Here is a 24,266-nt window from a genome sequence, read left to right on the forward strand (position 1 = left end):
CTCCCTGAATTGAGCTACATGGGCAAAATATGGAACCAACCAAATACTGCTTGAAACAGTTTTGTGTGAACAGTACTATTGAGCAAATACTCCTAAGAGTTCATGCTCAACACTGAGCACTAGTATATTCCTGCGCACTAAAGACAGCAAACACCCCAGGCAGGTCACCTAGGGCAACTTTAAGCTCAGCCTTTAAATTTCCTGTGTATGAAACAAATGTCATAGCCTCTTTTTAGGCAAGGTCACACCAATTCACACACATCACTTCCTCAGTGGAGGTGTGGGGTGGGCAATTCCCACTCCAGGGCTCATTTGGCAATGTCTGCATTGCCTACACTTTTGACTGTGGTAATGGTGGTGAGGTGCTACTAGCATCATGTGGGTAGAGACCAGGGATGCTGTTCATCATCGTATGATGCAAAGGACAGCCCCCAAACCACAGAATTATCTGGTCCAAGTGTCAATAGTGCTGAAGTTAAAAAACGGACAGAAACACGAACTGGTTTATATTTAAACAGCTGATAGTAAATATGACAGAACTCTTCTGTCAAAGTATAGTTTATCAAAGAAAATGGTGTGATCAATTTGATGCTTAAAAAAACTCCACTAGAATAAAACTCAACGATTAAATGTAGTTCATGTACTTTATTAATTCATATAAAATTACTTGTCTTCCGGTTTATTGAAGCAATAGGTCAGACAACATTTGCCACAATAATGTCTGTCAAAGTGGCTGGCCATAAAAACTCCAGCACCACATTCATCTGAAGGGCACTCCCGACGAAGGCGACTGATTTTGCCATTCTCATCCACCTAAAAAGTACAAACATGTTAATTTTACAACATATTCCGAAGTCTCAGTGACTCAATTTTAATTTTTTAATCACACAGTAAAACTAGTTCTTAGTACTTATAAACCAAAGCACCCCCAATCCTCACCAGTAATCACAACAAAATTCAAAGTTCATTAAAGTCCAGCCTTGTTAGGATAGACAGAGCCAAGTCCTAAACCTAGATGTGACTTCAAAATCAAAACCCCAGTTTGGAACAAGGAGTTAAAAGTGAACCCCATTATATAAAGCTCAAATACTAAAGAGGAAAAAAACTTAAAAGAGTTTGAAGACAGGCGAATAAAATTTATTAATCTATAGGTAAAAACTTAATTGGCCTACCTTATAGTATTTCAAAACAGCCAGCTTAACCTTCTTTCTCTTATGCTTATTCTTCTTGGGAGTGGTGTAAGACTTCTTCTTCCTTTTCTTAGCACCACCACGAAGTCTCAACACAAGATGAAGAGTGGACTCCTTTTAATGAAAGAGCATGAAACAGGCTTTAAAAACTATTACATTAATGCTCATGCTCCACAACTAGCATCATGCTTCTTCTAATTGGGTGCAGTGGGAAGCACACAACACCACAGATGAGGGGTGCCTTAGAAGGAAAAAAAAGAGGCCTCTGATTCTTAATTACTTTACAAGGAGATTAAACACATTATACCATGGGATGCAATCTGCAAAATTCAATGCGAGAAACTATAATAGCGCTTCACAAATATTAGTGTACGAGTCACCTGGGAATCTACTATTACTCGAATAACACTTTCCCCACTTTTGTGTATTGGTCAAAATTTTTAACATTCATATTTAAAGGGCTGTTCTTTCCTCCAAACAGACCTTTTGAATGTTGTAGTCAGACAAAGTACGTCCATCTTCCAGTTGCTTGCCCGCAAAGATCAGTCTTTGCTGATCAGGAGGAATTCCTAATGCAAAAATAAAACAAACCGAACAAATTAAGTCACAGCAGAACAAGCATATCTGCTCAAGTTTTACAAATAATCCTGAATAGAATGGTACCAATATCTGTTAAAGAGTTCTTGTTCTTAACTGTAGGATAGGCATGATTTTAAATGTTTACTAATTTTATCATGTAGTTTAAACAATATTTAATACATATTGAAGGGGCATAGATAAAGCTCATTCACATGTGAAATGCACTGCACCTTGGCTACATGCTCATAAACGTTTGTCTACCGTGTTATTCGAAAGGCAATTTCACTTTATCTGACCTCTTCCCATCCCACCAAAAGCAGGTATGTCTAGCGCCCAGAGGTAGGCTGGAGCCCTTGGAGGTTAATATTTCCAGACTAGAAAACATTACTTGCCTTCCTTATCCTGGATCTTGGCCTTTACATTTTCTATTGTATCCGAGGGTTCAACCTATGAGTTTTAAAATGCAAATATATAGGTAACGCAGTCACAAACTAGACGCTCAATATGAAGGCCACCACGAAACCGAGTCGGGTGAGGTGGCTGAAGCCTCAACAGAAGTGATCACACAGCCGGTGCCACCTCTCAGGACTGCCACGGGCAAGCACACTTCCCCAGCTCAGCCCAGGGAAGGCGGCGGCGGTGGCGGCGGCTGGAGCACACGTGCTCGCGCCCACCAGGCCCGGAGCACCTGGCCGGGGCGCGGGACCCCTGGTTTGATCGTCAAGCCGGCACCACTGGAGTTGAAAGGCCCAGACTTCAGGCATGGAAAACTAGCCCCTTGGCCCCTGCTCAGCAAACAACTACCAATTCAGGGACAGCTTTCGGAGCCCAGACTCGGAAACATGTTCTTAAGCGAAAGTGCCAGTCTGGAAATCCACCTCAGGCCCACATTCGGGCCCTAGCTTCCTCAAACCACTTGGCCCATACCTCGAGAGTAATGGTCTTCCCCGTAAGGGTTTTCACGAAAATCTGCATCTTGGCGGCGGTTCCACCTGAGGTGGAGGGAAAGAAAGAGCGAGTTAGAGCTGGGGACACAAAAAGGGCGACAAATAAGTCTCTGGCCGGGGTAACAACCGAGAAGCACACACTCACCGCAGATGGCGGATCGGAAAGAAAGAGCGCCGCGCACGCCCAAAGGCTTCCCGGTGCCCCGCTGGAGGCCCCACCTCTTAGGAGACCACACCAAATGCCTGACTGCTGCCACAGCGGCTGTCTAAGCATGTGCCAGATTAGCTCGTGAACCTCATTTCTTCTCTCCTTACCCTGGGCTTATCTCTCACTTTAACCTCCAGAATTCTCTCGATGTAGAAGATTTGAACAACTTAAAAATATCTTTAAAAGGCTTTTCCCATACAGTGCACGTAGCTAAGAGGGTCTTTTCAAGGGGGTGGTGCCTCAGTGAGGAAAAGGAGAAAAATGGAAGTGTCTTCTGGGAATTGTAGTTTTCCACTGCTCTCTCTGCGCTAGGACTACTTGTCCCAAGATGCAGTTCCACACCTTCAGGTTCCCTAGTTACTATCTCCAAGGCCTGGAGTTGGGGCTTGGAGAAAGGGATAAGGTGAGGAAGGGGGCTAGGCGAAGCGGAGTAATGGTTTTGGGAAAGGTGGAAACGAGTCGGAAATGACTAGGAGGAAAGGGTAAGAGGTTGGGGAAGGATAGAGGCTTGAAAGTGTCATTTACCCACTTACGGAGGCGGTTAAGGGCGGACGATCAGCCATCTATCACCAGCTGTTCCCTGGGCCTGAAAGAAGGGAATTCCTATGGCTAACTCCAGGCAAACTGAAAAATAAGTGGTATCTTCAAAAAGCTCGGTTCATCTTTTTCTCGCTCTGTAGCCCCTCCCCCTCCTTCACCCTACCCTCGGCCCCCCACTTCACCAAAGTCTCTAGTCTAAGAAAGGTTCTGGGCCTGGTGTGTCACTCCTTAGTGTGAAACGTTTTTCATATGTTGAAAATCTTAAGAGTTTTCAAATTTTGAAATGAAGCCATACGAGAAAGAAACCTGTAGAATGTTTATTTAGTTGTCGAATTTCCAAATTTGGACTTTGGAAGTGGTGGTTAAGGTCTTAAGAGGAAGATTTTGGAGTGTTTGTAGGGTGCTCTCTTAAAAGGCGGTCCAATTAGAAGCGAGTTATGTCCTTACCTTAGCCTTTCTCCACTGTACAAGCCACAGAATACTTTCTAATGTACCCTTCTAATGTCATCTCTTTTTATCTCAATGCTTTCCCCTCAGCTTCCCCATCACCAAATTCAGGACCTCCTAGTTTTCTCCTGGAAGGGTTCAGTATCTGACTTCTAACCTATATCTGGACTCTCTGCTTTTCTAACCCACCTTCATTTTTGCCTTCCAAAACATTCTGAAAAGTAAGAGTGATGATGTCATTCCATTTTACCTCAGGATAAAAGTCCAAATTCCTTAGTATGATATTCAGCCTCTGCCTCCCCTACAGCCTAATCTGCCAAACCTATTACTTGCTTTATACTGTAATAATATTGAACTAGTTAAAGTTCCTGACTTATGCTCTCTCATGCTTTGGCCCCTTTGAAGAATCCATTTTTCCCCCAGAACATGCTTTGTCCCTTATTCTGCCAACTAATCACCTTTACAACAAAACTCCTTGAGAGAGATACCTGTCTCCAATTCTTCCCCTTCCATTGACGGAACCCACTCCTGTCAGGCTTTGTTCCCACCATTCTAGTGAAATATTTCTTATGGTCACTTAATCATCTCCATGTTGCTAAGTTCAGTGGTCATTTGGTCATATTTGATCTGTCAGCAGCATTTGAAACAGTTGATCACTCTCTCTGAAGCACTTTTCTTCACCTGACTTCTAGGATACCCCTCTCACTTCTACCTCCCTGGACACTGTTTTACAGGCTCTTTCGCTGCTTCCTTTTGAACCAGCAGACTTCTAAACTTTGGGGTACCCCCAAGGTCCAGTCATTGGACCTCTGCTTTGTTTATGTTTCCCAGGTCATTTTCATTCTCTTATAACTTTTAAATACCATTTTATCTGCAGATGACCTAGAAACTTATCTCTCACTCAGACCACTCACGTGAACTCCAGCTTACATATCCTGCTGTCTACTCAATATCTCTAATAGGCAAGCCCCAAACTACTGATCTAATGAAATTTTTCTTCCCACCTCCATAAATTGCAATACCTATCTTTCTAATCTATAAGACCAAAAACTTTGTAGTCATCTTTTATTGCTTTCTCGTACGCACATCTAATCCCTCAGCACAGATTCTTTGCTTTATTTTAAATGTATATGCAGAACACCTCTCACCATCTCTATTGTTATTACCATGATTCAAGCCACCATTATCTTTTGACCAGATTATTGCCCAGATTATTGCAACAGGCTTCCTAACAGTTCTTCAGGTTTGACCTTTGTCTTCACAGAGTGGCAGAGTGATTCTTTAAAATATGAGTCAGCTGTCACCCGTCTGCCCACAGCCCTACAATGGCTTCCCATTTCAGAGTTAAGTCAACATTCCTATGAGTGAGGCAGTCACTCCAGCACTGGAGTGACTGGAGACCACAGTCCACTGCTTCTCTTGCCAAGTATGCCCAGAAAAAGGGCACCTTTTTCTAACCCTCACAAAGGTGCCCCATGGGCTGGTAGTAGTCTTGACTTCAAGGCCCTGTATCCTACATGATCTCTCGCCTCATCTCTTTCTTCTCTCCCTTTCTCATTCTCTTCTAGCTCTACTGGCCTTCTTCCTGTTCTTCAAACATACTGTCCTGCCTTGAGGCCTTTGGACTTGCTGCTCTCTCTGTTTCAACCACTCTTCTCCCAGGAATCTACATGACCTTTTTTTTTTCTCAGATTTCTGCAGTGTCACGTTATCAGCAAGAGCTTTCCTCTTTCCTGACTTAATGCCTTATATAAAATAGCACACCTCACCTTCCTTATTCTTTAGCACTCATTTCTGTTTTACTTTTCCTCATACAGCTTACTGCCATCTGTCATACTATATTTTTACTGTGTATTGTTTCTCTCCTTGAATGTAACATCTGGGAGGTTTAAGACTTTGCTTTGTTTAGTGCTGTATCTCTGGTGTCTAGTGGCAGATACGCAGAAGTTGCCCCAAAATACTCGTTGAATAAATATAGTACAACTTAAACATTTCCCTAGATGTTATCCATTCAGATGCTTTCCTTGATGTTTCCCAGCCCTGTCCCACAGACTAGTGGGATGCCTCTCTGGGCTTTTGTAGCCCTTTGTGCCCACCTCTGTCATACTGCCCTCTCTGCTCTATAGCAATAGCTCTTTTTAAGTATCCCTGAGTGTCTAGTATGAATGAATGAATGAATGAATGAAAGGTGATCTTGAGTTGGTTTATGTAACTCAGTGGCATTTTGTAGATGCGGAGGAAGAATCCCTTGAACTGTATGATGGTTCGAGGGCAGGCCAGATAATTGTTCAGTGATTATTAGTAAGGAGATATTTTTTGGTATATACTCTGCTAGAAACTGTTATGCACTGGAATGCATATGGGTGGGGAAGGATAATGTGGAATAATATTTTGGTTCCCAGTTTTGTCAAACTTACAGCCTACTAGGAGAGACAGAACATAAACAGAAAGTCTATAACATGATAATGCCACGATAGAAGAAGTGCACAGTACCGTGAGATAACATAGCAGTGGCACTTGACCAAGTTTAATGGCTGAGACCTGAAAAACCAGTAAAAGCCAAGTAAATGACAGTGGTAGTACTTGTGTACTTTGAGGTGGAGGGAAGCAGTGAGGATGAGAGAGGGAATGCAGGCACAGGAGAGAATTATGCAGACCCTTGGGTAAAAGCAAGTTCATGGGAGTGGAGTGTGGTTATGAGGAGGACACGGGGCATGAAAAGGCTAAATTTGGTCACAGAGAGTCCCTGGTTCCTATAGGGCATTCATAGGCTATGTAAAGGAACTGGGACTTATCCTAAGGGTAATAGGAAGCCACTGGTGTTCAGATGTGACCATCTGCTCCCAAATGATTACACCCATTTCTTTCTCCTTTGACTTTTGTCTTTTACTGTATGATATTACATTGTGTATTTATAGTCTGCCTCCCTTACCTGATTATAAACTCCAAGGAGCCAGGGACTTTATCTTATTTATTGCTGAATGATATCATTATAAAAATTAGAATGAAATATACATAACGTTACATAGTCACTATGTTACATTGGGTGATGGGATTCTGGATGATTTTTGATTTTTTGTAAATTTTTTTGTTTATGTTTTCCAAAATTTATACCATGATAATATAATTTATACCATGGGGGTTGGGGAGGAATTAAAATGTTTTGCTTTGCTAGACATTTTTAAGGAAGCCTTGGGTTCTGTTTGATGTTAATGTGAATTGATCTCAGGAACCAATTTCTGTACCCAACTCTAGTTGGGTAAAGATTCTTTACTAAGAGAGAGTGAAATATAGCTGCTTGAAAACTGTACTCAGGAAGGTACAGTTATCTTTGACATCATTGGTGGATGTCAAATGTCCTGACATCTTACTTTTCAATTAGTATATTCATAGTAAAGATAAGAATTATAATAAAATATTCTAAAAATAAATTTATAAAGTGTGTGTAGCTACTGTGTGCTGTATGACCGCGATGTGGCCAGGGAGGTATGCAGGTGGAGAAGTAGTCGACATTGTGTCATCAGGTTCTCCGACTAGTTTTCCCACATGAGCAAAGAAACAAAATGCTAAACCTTCTGTTAGAAAGTGTCGAGAATTGAGAAACCATTAATCATATGGTACGTAGGTCTGATTAGCAAGAAATGAGCTTTTTATTGACTGGTGTTTGTTATTTCTATGCCAGAGGGATAGCACATGACAATAGAGTAGATTTGACCTTTTAATTCATAGTTGAAATATTTATCTCAAGAGATCCATGGGACACTTTTTTTCTGAAATAAATGTACATTCGTTTTAGATCAATATTTGATTTTAAGCTTTAGATTAATTGATGGTCTTTTTTTCTTTCAGGCTTATCAAAGTTTTGATTTTGTTGCAAAAGCTAGTCAAGACCTAACTTTTCTCTGGTGAACAAATATGTCTGTTCAAGAAATAAATAAACATGCAGTTCTCCCTCCTATCATTAGTAGAAGTGACAAGGAATTTTTGGAAAGTATGCAAAGATACATAATTACAGAAATTGAAAGAGTGGGCTGTAATGAGGAAGGACCTGCTGATGAATATTACATCATATACCGAAACGTTTTTGATAAGGTATCATAATGCTCTTAAAACAATGGAATTTTCATGGGTGTATCTTGACAACTAATATTCCTGTCTTAGTAGTAACACCACTGCTCATTTGACTACATTTATTAATTTTGAGAAGTTCATTTAGTTTGTTGGAAAGGAGCGAATGGGGAAAATGCAATCCTGGATTTACTACTAGACAGTTAATGAGTGTTTCAACTGTTTTAGCTTAAGTGCAGGCTGTCACTTTTTGAGCAACATGCAGCTGTGCTCTTTTGACCTTCCATCTGAAAGTATTATCTGATGATATGTTAGGAATTGGGCTGCAAGCAGAAAACTGGTAGTTCCTTGTTCTTTTGGGTTTGTGATATCATTAAAGTCTTGGTTTAGATTTGGCCTAGCATATTAAACTGAGGCCCTTTGTAGATTAGAGGTCTAGATAGGCTCGGTAAACAGGAGATTTGACTAGACTGAACATTGGAAATACGAAAATCAGATTAGAAAATGCTGTGGCTTTATATAACATTTGACTTTGCTTTTCAAGGTTTTAGAAATACCTATTTTTCCTAATGAACAATTGCAGTTTGTCCACCAATCCTAATTTTTTTTTTTAACCTTGCCTTTCTTTTACCCCCTTGCAAGATGCCTTGACAATTAAATAAGTGAAATCGGCATCCTTTCCTTGTTACCTAGAAGAAGTAATTACTTACCTTAAGACTTCTGTAAACTATTGGTCTCTGAGTAAAACAGCCACAGGCAAAATAGGAACTCAGTCATTTGTTTAATTATTAAACATTACACACTATGAGTCTTAATTGATCTCTAAATAAAAAACATAGTGCTTCTCCGTAAGGAAAAGTGAGCAGAAAGTAGTGATATGTACCTACCAGTGGAATTAAGAAAATTGATGCATATTCATAAGAGCATAAAATAGAGAAACATAATCTTCTTTTTTAAGTCATCCAGAAAATTCCATAGAATGGTACATTGGCAGATTAACTTCATTTTATATATTGTTATGATCAGTGATATTGCTTTTGGTGTTTTAGTCATTAAAGACTATATTAGGTGAATGTTTAAAGGTCATATTTTAAATAGGTTTCATAAATATCAAGAATCATGCTATGACTACTTCTGTGAGATCAACAAAAGAAAGTTATAACTGTGACGTGCTTATCTTTGCAGGCCCAAATGCTAACACTTGTCAGAGTTTTCTTACCGGAAGAGCTGTTTGCTCTAAATTAGCATAATGATAGTGAAGTCATTTGGAGTTAGTGTTGGTAAGTTTAATATCTAGAGAAAAGACATGGGATTAAATAAAGATAATATCTATATCTATAGTCTTTTTCTCTTTACCCCCCAATATTTCCATTTGGACCGTCCGCACATTGTACAATTATAAATTGTACAGTTGTACATTGTGAAGAATCCTATTCTTCAGGGCTGAGAGGGGGTCTGAAAAAGAAATCTTTCGGAACTTAGCAGAAGCTTTTTTCCTAGCTTCTCAATAGATAATTTACCTTTCCATTTTCATGTTGTTCCAGCACATTTCATTGTTAATAAACTGTTAATGACTGCCCTCTCTAATATTCTTCCCTCTTGGAAGCATCTAGTTGGGCAGAAGATGAAAATATCAACTTACATCTCTGAGTACTTGAAACCAGAGGACAAATATCAAATTCTGTTTAAAGTCAAAGATAGAGTATTTGACCTGGAGAACCATGTCTGAATCAAAGTGAGGAGGATCTGAGACTTATAACCAGAGTTGAGGATAGGTTATAGAGTGAGCCAAGGATTTAGTAAGCAAAGAAGACCAGAGCTCGAAAGAGTGAACTTCTATAGAAGTGGGTGAATTATTGAGGCAACTGCACTCTTTTGTGTTTCTGGTAGCATTTTTATGAATAGTCTAGATTCATATAGAGGAGCTGAGGTGGAATGGATACCATTCTTCTCCCTCAGACTCCTGTACCTAGTAAGTATAGCTCTGGTTTTCATGGGTTTAATGGAAGCCCTAATACAGAAGTCTCAAACTTGAATGCCTACAGAGGCCAGATAGTTTCAAATAAAAGAGTTGGGTGGGGTGGCTATAAGAGACTGTGGAAAATAAAGAACGAATTCAATCTAAATCTCCAGCTGATTATTGCCATTAAGGAATAGTGCTCAGTTTTTCAGTTTTCAAGAGAAGCTGGAAATATGGTTTAGGGGTGAAATTCTTAAATTTTAAAATATTTTGTGGGTCAAGCAAAACTGTATTCTACCTGTGACCTGCCAGGCTATCTCCTTTATTTTAATGTATTATCTATGCGTTCTCAAAGGTTCCCATGAATGTTCTTCTGAAATCTATTTCTTCTAGCAGATCATGGTGTCACTATAAGTCTGTTTTCTATCCATTAATGTATCTGAGTTGTTTTGAATTGCAGCACATCTCAGAGGTCTGTGGGGTGGAGGATGGCTAGGAACAGTGGGGTGCTTAGTTTGAAAGGCCACAGATTAATGACTTCTATTTTATTGAAGTTTCCTAGGTGGTAGTCCTCCTGATTTGGGTAGATAGGTAGTATGGTCACGTCAAAAATAACAGCCAGTATCTCCCACTCAGATATCCTCTTTTGGTACTTGCCATTGATCAATAATCTCCTTATACCATTCCCTTGATAGATCAGATGTCTTCCTGGATAATTTTTTCTAGGTATTGTTTAGCTAACAGAAAACCAGAGGGACACCAGAGACTAGAGATGTAGCAGTGATAGAAAGCATAACGGTAGCTTTCAGAGAAAATTATGAATTGATTACATCTTTTCCCTTTACACATTGAGCCCTTCTTTTTTTTCCATTGTGCAAGTATCCGACTTTATTTTTGTTTTATCAAATAAGAGAAAAGTCGTAGAAAAATTGCATTTGAGTTTCAGCTCTTTGTTACCAGTGTGTGGCTTTGAGTTCAAGTTGAAATTCCTCCATGCCACAGTGTTTTTGTTTGTAAAATTGGAATAGTTATGCCACACTTTGTGGTTTTGTGCATTCCTTTTGTTCTTCATTATATCTTCAGTAGCACAGAATAAGCCCCCAAAAATGGTTTTTGAACAAATGAATAAAATTATGAATGAAACCTTCCTGGCACATCATAGGTACTAATATTTATCTTAATTTAACATTTTTCACATAGGATCTTTTGATTGCAAATATACTATTCCATTTAAAATTCACATACTCAATGATATATCCTTGCTAAATATGCTAAAGAATATACACACACACGGTCTTTTTTAAACAACTACATGTTACTAGAGATTTTTGTTTTAGTCAGTGTTTGATGGTGCCTGGCAAACTTCAGGCTAAAGTAGTATTGTCACCAAGGGATGCAGGGAGATAAAGGTGGTCCAACCCTGTGAAGAAGAGTATTTCGTCACTGAAATTGTTGAAGCATTATGATAATAAAACGTAGACCCACCTGGGTCACACTTATGATTGTTGTAATATTCTTTATGAGCAATACACCTTTGCATTGCCTGAACCTGGGACCTCCCATCCTTCACCCATCACCCAAGGCGCAGAAATAGCAAATCACAGTCCTCAGCCCAAATGCAGAGCCAATGACTACAAAGCATCATCCATCCTAGTGCTCGAGCATGAAAGAGAAGCCTCAGATAGGATGGCTGTATGGTTCTATAAGCAATCCCTTAGAATGGTCCATAGCAGCATCCTGCAGGTTTTGTTCCCACCCCTCCACTCCCTGACCATATTTCCTACCACTCTCCCTCTCATTCGCTTTTTGCCGATCTTTAAACTTGTGAAGCATGCTCCTAACCCAGGGCCTTTGCCCCTGCTGTTCTCTCCTCTTGTAATCTTTCCTCACATTTCCATATGATTTTCTTCCTCCATTCAGGTCTCTGCTCAAATATCATATTCTCAGACCATGACATGCCATGACCCCAACCATCTCTAGCACTTCACCCTGCTATATCTTTTATTTATTTATTTAAAGATTTTTATTAAAATATCGCTAACGTACAATATTATAGTAGTTCAGGTGTATACCGTAGTTATTCAACATCGATATACCTAAAGAAGTCCAGCAACACGATAAGTCCAGCAACCATCTGACACAGTACAATGCCATCACAATATTATTGACTATATTCCCTATGCTGTACATTACATCCCCATGACTTCCTTGTTTTATACCCGGAAATTTGAACCTCTTATTTCTCTTCACCTCCCCCCACCTTAAAATTTATTTTCAATTACAGTTACCATTCAATATTATTTTATATTAGTCTTAGGTGTACAGCATAGCCATTAGACATTTATATAATTTACAAAGTGATCCCCTGATTAGTCTAGTACCTACTTGTCACTATACATATTATTGACTATATTTGGAATGCTTTATTTTACATCCCTGTGACTATTGCATAACTACCGATTTGTACTTCTTAATCCTTCATTTTTTTCACTCCACCCCCCCAACCCTCTTCCATCTGGCAACCATCAGCTTGTTCCTAGCATCTATGAATTCGTTTTGTTTGTTCACTTATTTTGTTCTTTAGATTCCACTTATAACTAAGATCATATGGTATTTGTCTTTCTCTGACTATTTCACTTAGCATAATACTTTCTAGGTCCATCCATGTTGTCACACACATTGATCCCTTCTGAAATCCTTGTGAAGAGAATTCGGAAACCCTAAATTATTTATAATTTTTTTGTTTTTTTTGTTTTTATCTTATTTAAAATGTTTCATAATGATTTTTGCATGAGTAATGCACACACAAGATTAATTTTAAAAAGAAGAAAGAAAAAGAAGCAACAAAGAACAATATACAATGTAAAGTCACATCCTTCTCAAATCAGACCCTACTTCCCCTTTCCTTATCTGCTGGTACCCACTGTTTCTATTTTCTTACATCATCCTTCCAGAGATATTCTGTACTTAAACACCACTGGAAACCATGAATTTATAGTGATGAGGGGTTTTCTACAGTTTTACTTGGTATCTTGGGAGTAGAAACACAATTTGAGAATTGAGAGTATTGATCAGCCAGTAGGAGCTGATCAGTTAGAAAAACAGGGAAGTGAAGGGAATTCAGGATTTTAAGATCTGAATAAAGTCAGAGACTAGATTTGGAGCTAGTAAAGGACGATATGTAATTATATTTAAAAGATCCAGAATTGGGATAATGAGACCTGGTATTGGTTTAACTAACATTATGTTATATATGTGTTGATACCAAGTAGAACAAAAATGTTGTCTTTTTCTCTCATATTTAAGCTCACAGTATTGTAATAATTCACAAAGCACATATTCAGTAAATATTTATTGTCTTTATTACCCAGTCATATTTGGGCTTGCACTTAGCAAGCTCAAATTTCTAAAATTTTGGACTTCTAATTGCTCATCATGTTTAAAGGATAATCTATAACGTTATTTGAAAGTTTTTTGATCTATAGTCTTCTAGGAAAAAAAAAAATTCAGTACCATAGGCAGAAAAATCATATTTCAGGTAATAGAATATGTCACTGCATACAAATCCGTTCTTACTTCAATCAAAAAAGAATATGATACCTTTATTGAGACAATAAAGAAAGGCCAAAGAACAGCATTTCACCTTCATGGAAAACTTAAAGTTTTGGCAGCAGAGCCCACAGCACTGGTATATCACAGGAAGAGAATAATCCAACTCGAGGCAAAGTAAGTATATTCATAAGTAGCCTAAAAAGTGATCATTGTTACTTGGTTATATTAACTAGCTAGTGTAGCTATAACCAGTGGTTCTTAGTTTTTTGTTTTTTTTTTAATTTCTACTCTATTTTAAAGCCATGTTTTCATGTTACCCTTCATACCAACTTGATATTATCTTAGAATAATTGGAGGCATATTGTAGTATCATAAAATAAGGGATATAGATAATTGCTCTGGGTAATTTCTTGCATGGAAGATTTGATAATACAATTTCATGATTGCCATCTGAATTAGGACACTTAATCCTGTAATGCACAAAGGTAAGTAATTTACTAGGAGAGGATAAAATGCTCACTCTTGTTGAGTAATCTCATATTTCTAGTGTTCCATTTGGTAAATGATGGGCATCTTATTTTTATAGATAATTTCAAAGCAACTTGGAAAATTATGCAAAGTTTGATCTCCATTTCTGGTAATATGGCTGGCTAGATATTGGATCTTCATACTGGGGAAAAATGCTACTTAAAATGTTTTTTAAAAATCCTAAAGCAACAGGAAGCTGACAAGATAGTAAGATTATCAGAGCAAAATTGTAACAAGACAGAAGATAAGAGGAGCACTAAATCTTCTTTGGCCTTGAGAGCATTTATTAAAACTAGTGACCATAAGCTTCAGTTTTTATGTTAGCTAGGGCGGGGACAAAAGACAAGAGTCCAGGATCTGCCCAAGAGGTGTAGTCTACTAGGAAATCCTCTCCATATAAAGCTGGGACAATAAATGGCTACACCCTTGAAGAGTGAACCAAGGGTAAACTGTCCCACCCTTGGGGACTGCATGGAAAATTACCTTCTGCTCAGTAGACTGCTAGTGGGTATGGGGCTTATTCAGGGGGTAATGAAATGTTCTGGAACTAGAAATAGTAGTGGTCGCATAACTCTGAATCTATTAAAATTCACTGAATTACATACAAGGGTGAATTTTAAGGTATATGGACTATACCTTAATAAAGCTATTTAAAAAAAAAGACGAGGGATAGAATGAAAAAGATTATGTTTAACCAGAACTCTAAAAAAATTGGGATTGGGACAATTCAAAGGGATAAGGACTAAGAATTTTTTAAAACTGATGAAAGATAGCAATTCACAGATTTAAGAGGCCCAAAGAATCCTAAGCATTTTAGATAATACTCAGCTAGGTTTATTGTAGTGAAATTGTCAAAGAGACCATGAAAGTAGCTACAGAAAGGGGCAACAATCAGATACCTTCTCAACTGTGTTACAGCATATATTGGGACTTCATTTCTTTTTTTGGCTGAATAATATTTCATCATATTTATATACTATGTTTTGTTTACTTATCTGTTGAATACCTGGGTTGTTTTCACCTTTGGCTGTTGTGAATAATGCCACTATAAACATTCATATACAAGTATCTGTTTGAGTACCTGCTTTTTCAGTTCTTTAGAAAGTCTGTTTACTTTTAACATGGCTTTCTTCCACAAGCGTAAGTTTATTTGGATGAAAACCAAAAGATATTTCTATAGTCCTTTCATAAACACTGAAAGCTCTTGTTCTGAGCCATTTGTAGTTACCAAGAACTCTATGTAATAATCAGATGCAGACAGCAGTTATCTACTGACAAACTTGTTTTTAATTTGCCAAAAACCCTGTGACATTTATATATCTAATTTTAATCTGTTATTTTCTCCCTGGGCCAACATTTCAGTAATAAGCTAGGAGGTAAACTTCAAATAATGCTTAAAAGAAGTTTATATATACTTCTTGGTCTAAAGATCCCTACCTATTTCTAGATACAATGTTTTATCTCAAAGAAGTGCTATCATTCCTCTAGCTCTAGGATCAAAATTACTATAGCAGGCTGAATAATGGGCCCCAAAGATAGCAGGTCGTAATCTTGGGAACCCAGAAATGTTACCTTATTTGGAAAAAGGGTCTTTGCAGATGTAAGTACATTAAAGATCTTTAGATAGGGAGATTATCCTGGGTTAAACAGGTGGGCTGTCACAGGTTTACTGACCTCAGTCACAAGTGTCTTTGTAAGAAAGAGGCAGAGGAAACGTTGACACAAGCAGAAGGGGAGAAGGCAATGCGACCATGGAGGCAGAGACTGAAGCGCTGCAGCCGCAGAAGGCCAGCAGCCTCCAGAAGCCAGAAGAAGCAGGGCTTCTAGAGGAAGCGTGGTCCTGACAGCACTGATTTTGGCCCAGGGATGCTGATTTTGCACTTCTGACTTCCAGAACTATGAGAGAATATATTTCTATTGTTTTAAGCCACCAAATTTGTGGTAACATGTAGCCACAGAAAACTGGTAGAATTATTAGAAAAATATTTTTTAAATTGCAAAAGTTAATTCTCAATTAAAGAGAATAGACACAGTACTCTGTGGCCACGTTATTATGTTTAACACTTAATAAATTTCCAGTAAGGTCAACGAATCATTGTATAAGATTTCATCGATGCTTTGAAAGAAAATTGTTCCTCACTTGTGAGGTTAGTAAACTCTTGGGGAGCACTGTTTTGTAAACTTCCACCTAAGACCATAATGGTTCAAAATGATAATTAGCCAAAATAAAGTAATGATTTAACATGTTTTACTTTGAATTTTATGATTAAATAAGTTAGTTGAAAGAAACATAAGAGAGCTTTCTGTTTTTTCAGACTAAAGGTTATTGAAAATAATTCTTCAAAGATTCGAATGCAAATAGACAAAACGAAACATCTTAGAGCAGAGTATGAAACAAAAGAAATAAAATATTGTACTTTCTCCAAAGATCCTTCAAAACCTATTCCAGGTACTGTGTTTTGTTCAAAATATTTGAAAGAAATTGTTTTTCCAGTTATTACCTGTTACACAAACTAATAAATACGTGCTATGTGTCTATCTTCCAAGTGGAGCAAGACGTTAGCCAGACTTTACAAACAACTTTAGCCAGGGTTCTAGGTAGAAAAAGAGAATGAGAAAACCTTAGAAGGTTAAAAGAGTTCCAGTCTGACTGGATTATATAAAGTATAAGAAGGTGGTTCTTAAAGCATGGTTCCTGTGTCAACATCAGCATTAACTAGAAACCTGTAGGAAATGCAAATTCTCTGGCCCCACTGTAGACTTACTGTCAGAAACTGCTGAGATGGGAGTGGGGTGGGGGTTAGGGGAGAACCCAGCAGTCAGTGTTTTAACAAGTTCTCCAGGTTATTCTGATGTACTCTAAAGTTTGAGAACCCATGGTATAACATGCAAAACAAAACAAAACACAAAACCTGTGGTATATTATTCTGGTGAATATTGTCGATTCATATTAATGTCAGCATTCATTGGTTCATCATCTTCAGCTAAGCCACATTTTAAGATATCGGAGCATATCTTGAAATTCAACCAGGATGTCAAGAGGTTTGTATGATGAATAAATAGAAGAATTATAAATATTCATCCTGAAGAAAAGAAAATCCTTGAGAACAGATAACTATTCAAAACTTTTATGGATTTCAACTAGTGTTTATCCAGAGGCAGAATCAATAGGTGGAAATTTTGGAAGTCAGATTTCGTTTCAATGGAAGAACCCTATATCTTGAAATAATGAGCTACTCCATACCAGAGGATTTCAACTGAGGTTGAAGCAGGTGGAGGCAGGGACTAGATTCCCTTTCAAATATAAAATTATGACTAGCAAACTATAAATAAGATACATATGAATAAATACAGAATAACTGAAAATTGATTAAATGATGAGAGAATTCAGGGTAAGGGAATGATTAAAATTGAGTAGGATTAATCCAGGGGGGTTTCTGGAAGAGAATTTTGAGGTATGCCTTTAAAGGCGACAGTTAGCCTGAATGAGAAGGGAAGTCGCGCGCGCACGTGTGTGTGTGTGTGTGTGTGTGATGAATAATGAATAGAAGGGACAATTGGAGAGGGAGGGATGACTGAAGATATGGTTGGCATCTATAAGCTTTGCATTGCAGAGAACAGATTACTCTAGTAGATTAATGGAAGATTTGATTAGGGAGAAATTACTGGGCAGAAATCCTGAATTGTTAGACAGAAGCTCTTGGTGTTATTGAGTAGCAGCGATAGTTAAGGGATTGCAAGGCGTGGTGATCAGGCCCTTCCAATTTTCTTCCTTAGGATGCTAAGGTTTGGACGAGTCTTCATTAATAACATGTTTAAAACTGCTAGCCATTTAAAATTGTATGCTAATTCTGTTTATGTTCAGTAAACTACAAATTCATGCTACCATTTCGTAATTATTTCGTAATAGAACTCTGACCTATTGCTGTTTGAGCACAAGAGCACATATGGCTTGGCTTTTTTGATTTGTTCCTTTTTCCCATAGGCATGACTCTCCAAGATTCTGTCAGTTTAGATGCTCTCACTAAATACCTGAAACATCTTGAAGATAAATATGCAGAAATTAAACAAGTTATGTCAAAAAAATATGTACCAGCTCAGAGGATGGTGGATTTAGATGAGGAAATGATTGTGGTATTAAAACGGCGGGATGTAGCTGAAAATCTGAACAAAGAATTACAGTTTCAGTATGCACGTTGATTATATATTTTTAAAGTTTGAAGCTTTTATTTGTGTTTATTCTAAAATTTCACTATTTGATTTTAGGTTCAATATATTATTGATGTCTTTTATCTTTATAGTCATCAAAGACTGCAGATTATTTTATTTGCACTTACATCATGGGTAAAATCTGACATGAGCATCTCATTTCAAGACTTTGTGAAGCAAATTCAGAAAACTAAAGATTTACACGGTAGTTTATCTATATATTTAATTAACACAAATAATGGAAAACTTTACTTTTTTTCCTCAGGAAGCTAAAGAGCAGGGATTTTCCTAGGCCGAATTTAAAGAAAGCAAAAATGTACTTATTTCAGTTAGATCTCTGTTACCCTATAGGCTTCTTCCTTCAACAGCTGACAGATAATTGGTAGAGTAGACTTGGTGAGCCAATGAGATAATACTTGAAATTAAAGAAGAAAGGATAGGAGTGGCCACTCAGTTTAGAGGAGGTTGGTGGTGTTAGAAACCATAGCATTAAATTGTTGGTATTAATCATCTATATGTTTATTATTTTTTATTGATTTATCACCTTAAATACCATCCAGTGGGTCTTTTTTTATGTTTACAGGTGACCAAGGCATTGTGGAAGAACTATGTGAATATGATCCAGGCAAGGCAAAAGAAGCTGAAATTTTGCTTTACCACATTGAAAGGCAAATATTTTAAAAGCTTTGATTTTTCTTGTTAAAATAATGTTGTATTTATTGAATATGTATTTAAATATTTATTTACATATTTAATATTTATTCATTAAACGTTTAGCATTTATTTAGCATCTCGAACTAGTCTCTCGCTTTTGTATCTAAAATTCTATACTAATAGGCAAATTAGAAAATAAGCTAGAATTAAAAAAATAGATTCTTTGCGTAGAAAGTACTAGATTGATAGTCTATGAAATATTTCAGAGGATAGAGGTAAATTGTAGTGTTGATTCATGTTTTATTTATATTTTTCTTGCATTCCCCAACCATCAACTTGATGTTACAAAATGTTTTTGACAATGTCTTCTTGAGTCAGATTATTCTAGCTAATTCAGTCTTTTTTTCTCATTATTCCCATCTAATGACATATTAAGAAGACATTTTCTGCCTAATTTTCATTAAATTATTATATATAATATATAATAGAGGCTTAAAAAGATTTAAGAATTTACTATTTAAGAGGTTAATTCATAGGCTATAAGGCCAATATGTAATGAACATATGTAATAGTCTTAGTCTTACATGTTAAACAGTTTTCAGCTGTTGATTTGCTTGTTGATATGGTACAAAGAAGAAATAAAGGTCGTTTTGGGGGGCACCAAAGCCTGTATTATTTCCTTACACTGCATGCTTCTCTATGTCTACCGGCTTTAGATATGAGAGAAAAACCCTTGTTGCAGTTAAAAGTTTTATTTGTTTTGCCTAATGTCACTTTGGTGTTTTGCTTCTCTGGGGTTCCACATTATTTGCAACACTGTAAATCCTATTTGCCATAGTTTTATTAATTGTGAGGTAAGGGGTGATTTAAAGACATTCTGCCTTAGGAAGAAGATTAGAGGCTTAAGTTATTTGAACTATTATCTTTTTTTTCTTGTGTTAGTCTCATATTTAATTGTGAGTTTGTTGCCTGGCAGAGCAACATAGGCTTCTGAATACCAAGGACACCTCTTGATCTTCGACTTGGCAGCCTTGGTGTCCAATTAATATTTTCCCTAGGCCAAGCCTCTAAGCAGATTGCCCTTCTTTCCTTCTTTAATATGGAGACTATATGAGAGAAAAAATCTGAGCTCATCATAAATTCACTTCAGGTTCTTTCCATTTTCTATGGCTTGTTATAAATACTACAGGAATAAAGTACAAGATCAGATTCTAAGAGTTTTATTATGAGGCTACAAACATGACAGATTATTAGGGAAAGAAGTGAAAGAACATTTTACAAAATGAATCTAGTTATAGTTTATTAGAATTGCTTTTCTATATTACTATGCCATTATGTTTATTTAGTCTGTATCAGAAATGTCTAATCAGTTTTTTGTGTTCTATTTATAATGTATAATGAAATGCAATGGCTACAGGTTCAATGAATTAATCTCACTCGGTGAATATGAAAAGGCAGCTTGTTTTGCAGCAAATAGTCCTAGAAGAATACTTCAGAACATTGGGACAGTGAATAAATTTAAGGGTAAGCATTTCTCTCTGAATCTTGTATATGTATGCAAATCATACTTTTCTGCTTGATAGAATGGAAAGAGCATTGAACTGGGAGACTAAAGATCTAGGCTCCAGACCTTTCTCTACCATTTACTCATTTTCTTTAGCTGTGACATTAAAGGGTTTAATTAGGTTTTCTAAATTAAATTATGAAATATTTCAATTATACAGAAAAGTAGGAGAAACATATAACAGCCATGTACTCATTATCAAGACTTAATGTTAGTATTTTGTCAAATTTGTTCTACTTCCTTTTAAAATCAGCTTTGTTGTCATAAGTTAACATACATACATATGTATGAATCATACATATTTAAAGTACACAATTTGATAAGTTTTGACTTATCAAAACTTTTGACCTAAAAGTTCCCTCATTCTACTCAATGGTTCCTCTCTCCCTTTAATCCTCACCCCACCTTTCTCCCTCCCACAGCTTCTTCCCAATCCCTAGGCAACTAGTCTGCTTTGCATTGTCTAGAATTTTATATAAATTGAATTATATAGCAGGTATTATTTTTTGACTAACTTCTTGCATTCAGCATAATTATTTTGAAATTCATCCATATTGTTGTATTTACCAATAGTTCGTTCTTTTTATTTATGAGTAGTAGTCCATTGTGTGAGTACAGGTCCCTTATCAGATAAATAATTTGCAAATATTTTCTCCTGGTCTGTGGCTTGTCTTTTCATTCTCTTAACAGTGTCTTTCTAAAGGTAGAAGTTTTAAATTTTGTTGAAGTCCAATATAAGAATGTTTTCTTTTTATGGATTGTGATGTTAGTATTGTACCTAAGAAATCTGTGCCTAATCTGCGGAGATTTTTCTCCTAATTTTTTTCCTAAGGATTTTATAGTTTTAGGTTTCCATTTAGGTGTGTGATCCAGTTTAAGTTAATTTTTATATATAGTGCAAGCACATGATCTAAACACCCCAATTAAAAGGCAAAAACGTTTGTCCATTCATCAGTTGATGGTCATTTGGACTGTTTACACTTTTTAGCTATTATGGATAATGTAGCTACAAATATTTGTGCACAAGTTTTTGTGTGGATATATGTTTTTATTCCTCTTGGTTAGATACTTGGGAATGGAATTGTGGGGTTATATGGTAACTGTATGTTAATACTTTGAGAAACTTCTAAGCTGTTTGTACTACTTTCCATTTCTACTGGCAATATAGATAGGTTCCAATTTTTCCATATTTTTACCAACACTTGTTAATCTATGTGAAGTGGTATCTCGTGGTTTTGATTTGCATGTCCCTAATGACTAACAAGTTTGAGTACCTTGTCTATTGGTCATTTGTATATCTTCTTTGGAGAAATGTCTATTCTTTGCCCATTTAAAAATCATATTATTTGTGTTTTTATTAATGAGTTGCAAGAGTTCTTTCTATATTCCAGATAAACATGTCTTATCAGATAGATGATGGGCAAATATTTCCTTTCACTTTCTTGATGTTGTTTTTTGTGGTACAAAATTTTTAATTTTGATGACATTCAGTTTACCAATCTTTTCTTTTATGGCCACACTTTTGCTGTTATATCTAAGAAATCTTAGCCTAACTCAAGATCCTGTGTTTTCTCCTGAGAGTTTTACATATTTAGGTCTATGATCCACTTTGCGTTTATTTTTGTGTATGGTGCGAGGTGGAAGGGTCCATATTCATTCTTTTGCATGTGGGTATCCAGTTTTCCTACCACCACTCGTTGAGAAGAGTTTTCTTTACCCATTGAATTTTTTGGCCCTTTTGTCAGAAATCAATTAACCAGGATTTATTTCTGAACTCTTAATTCTATTCTGTTACTCTAGATGTCCACTCTATGCCAGTATCATACTATCTTGATTACTGTAGCTTTCTAGTAAGTTTTGAGATTGGAAATGTAAGTCCACCTTTCTTTTGATTAGTATAGTATATTTGGAAATACTTTTAATTTGTGTCTTTGTTTAAAGTTAGAGTCTTCTAGATTACATATATTTGGATCCTACTTTTTTAAACCATCTGACAGTTTTTGCCTTTTAATTGGAGTGTTTAGATCATTTACATTTAATGTGATTGTTGATATGGTTGAGTTATATTTGTTCAATTTTCCTCAGCTGATACCTTTTTCTCTTTTTTTGCCTTCTTTTGGATTATTAGTTGAATGTTTCATGATTTCATTTTTCTTCTTTGTTGATTTTTGAGCTATAACTCTTTGTTGATTTATTTTGGTTGTTGCTTTAATGTTTATAGATTATATCTTTAAGTTATCACGTTCTACCCTCAAGTGATGTTATACCACTTGATGTATTGTATAAAAACAGTGTAACTAAATTCTTATGTTGATAGCATATATCATTTCTGGTCTTCATTTTGCTTTGTGTAGATTTATATTTCTATCTGGTATTATCTTTCTGCTTGAAACACTACCTTTAACATTTTTTATAGTGCAGGTGTGCTGGTCTGCTGATGGTATATTCTTTCAGCTTTTTAAAGTTTCTTCTGGAGGCTCTAAGGAGGGGTTCATTCAATACTTCTCTCCTGTCTTCTAGGTCACTGTCAGCAATTTTTGGTATTCCTTGGCTTGTAGACACATCACCCCAGTCTCTGCCTTAGTTTTCACATAACTTGTAATATCTAGTCATTATCCAAAATATAAAATTTAATCCATAATAAGCATTAGTTAAAAATTACAAATATGTAATTTTAGATTAGAATTTTTTAGAAAATGTGAAGAGATGAAAATAATATGAAGCAAACTATTATTTTAAGCATTTGATTTAAAATTTTTTCTTCTCTTTGTAGCTGTTGGAAAAATTAGAGGAAAGCCTTTTCCCTTACTCTTATTTTTTGAGGCTATCTTTAGTACAAGTCATGCTCATAGACGTCCTATTGATGCAATACTAACCCTGGAAGGAATCAAATGCGGATTATCTGAAAAACGTTTAGATTTAGTTATCAATTGGGTCACCCAGGAAAGGTAAGCAAAATTAAACTTTTAACTTAATTTTGATATTTGGTTAATGAAGTTGTTTTCAAAATTTAATAGTTTTCTTATCAATACATTATATGAGCATTTATTTCAGGTCCCTATTGCAATTTATCTGTCAGAAAGTATTTACTAAGCATTCACGGAGTAATGGGCCTAGTTACAATTGGTCAAGAGTTGACTTATGGCAGTTCACCAGGTGATTCATGATCACCTAATGGCGGAGGAAAGTTGATCAATAAGGATAGAAAAGGATTGATCAGTATCATGCTGCTCAGAGGGATAAGGCAGAAACTTGGTTCTAGACAGTCTGTGGGTACATGTAAAGGTTAAACCTAGGAGAAAACTTATAAGCAGGAGAAACACAGACCAAGGTAGCATTTAGGAGAGTATACAAACCAGAAAGGACAGACAGGAGATAGCTTTGGAGTTGGATCTCAGCATAGACTGGCATGTTTATACCAGGGCTCTCTTAGGTTGGGTTCCCTGGAACCAAAGCCTGAGACAGGAATTTGGATGCACATGATTGATAGAGGGAGACTTTCTGAAGAAAAACCTATGAGGGAATAAATGAAGCAGAATAGGGGAGGGGAAAGAGCCAAGCAAAGGTGTGACCTCAGGCAAGTTCTGTTCTTGGCCTTATTTATAGAGGAATGGTTCTGGAACATAAACCACACCACAGAGCTGTTCTCGCTTGAGGACAGGGGCCAGATTTCTATACCTATTGGTTGCTCAAGGGCTCTGGGGTGCCTGGAGGAGGTGGGAGTGTATAACTCTTGGGTATGGTGGCTCCCACTAACCATGGGCAATAAGGGAGAGACCTGTGAGCCACTGACAGCCAATACCCAGAGCAACTAAGGAAG

General features: G+C 36.8%; 2 protein-coding genes across 2 annotated transcripts in view; one reads left to right on the forward strand and one right to left on the reverse strand.

Moving 5' to 3' along the window:
- Positions 1 to 625: 625 nt before the first annotated feature.
- RPS27A (ribosomal protein S27a) lies at positions 626 to 3,153 on the reverse strand. The gene is made up of 6 exons (XM_011363960.2): positions 2,862 to 3,153; positions 2,697 to 2,761; positions 2,162 to 2,216; positions 1,674 to 1,759; positions 1,173 to 1,304; positions 626 to 813 (listed from the first exon to the last, which is right to left on the reverse strand). The coding sequence occupies exons 2-6, from the start codon at positions 2,742 to 2,744 to the stop codon at positions 664 to 666; spliced, it is 471 nt and encodes a 156-aa protein (XP_011362262.1). The 5' UTR covers positions 2,745 to 2,761; positions 2,862 to 3,153; the 3' UTR covers positions 626 to 663.
- A 94-nt stretch (positions 3,154 to 3,247) lies between these two features.
- The window catches only part of CLHC1 (clathrin heavy chain linker domain containing 1), a 30,578-nt gene continuing 9,559 nt past the window's right edge, over positions 3,248 to 24,266 (forward strand). The window contains exons 1-9 of the mRNA XM_023532867.1: positions 3,248 to 3,327; positions 7,761 to 8,003; positions 13,478 to 13,665; positions 16,335 to 16,468; positions 18,005 to 18,206; positions 18,321 to 18,433; positions 18,812 to 18,896; positions 20,300 to 20,406; positions 23,220 to 23,394. Of these exons, the coding sequence (XP_023388635.1) occupies positions 7,827 to 8,003; positions 13,478 to 13,665; positions 16,335 to 16,468; positions 18,005 to 18,206; positions 18,321 to 18,433; positions 18,812 to 18,896; positions 20,300 to 20,406; positions 23,220 to 23,394 (1,181 nt within the window). The 5' untranslated portion in view covers positions 3,248 to 3,327; positions 7,761 to 7,826. The remainder of the gene's footprint in view (positions 3,328 to 7,760; positions 8,004 to 13,477; positions 13,666 to 16,334; positions 16,469 to 18,004; positions 18,207 to 18,320; positions 18,434 to 18,811; positions 18,897 to 20,299; positions 20,407 to 23,219; positions 23,395 to 24,266) is intronic.

Source organism: Pteropus vampyrus, unplaced genomic scaffold, assembly GCF_000151845.1.
Source record: "Pteropus vampyrus isolate Shadow unplaced genomic scaffold, Pvam_2.0 Scaffold91, whole genome shotgun sequence".
Lineage (NCBI taxonomy): Eukaryota > Metazoa > Chordata > Mammalia > Chiroptera > Pteropodidae > Pteropus > Pteropus vampyrus.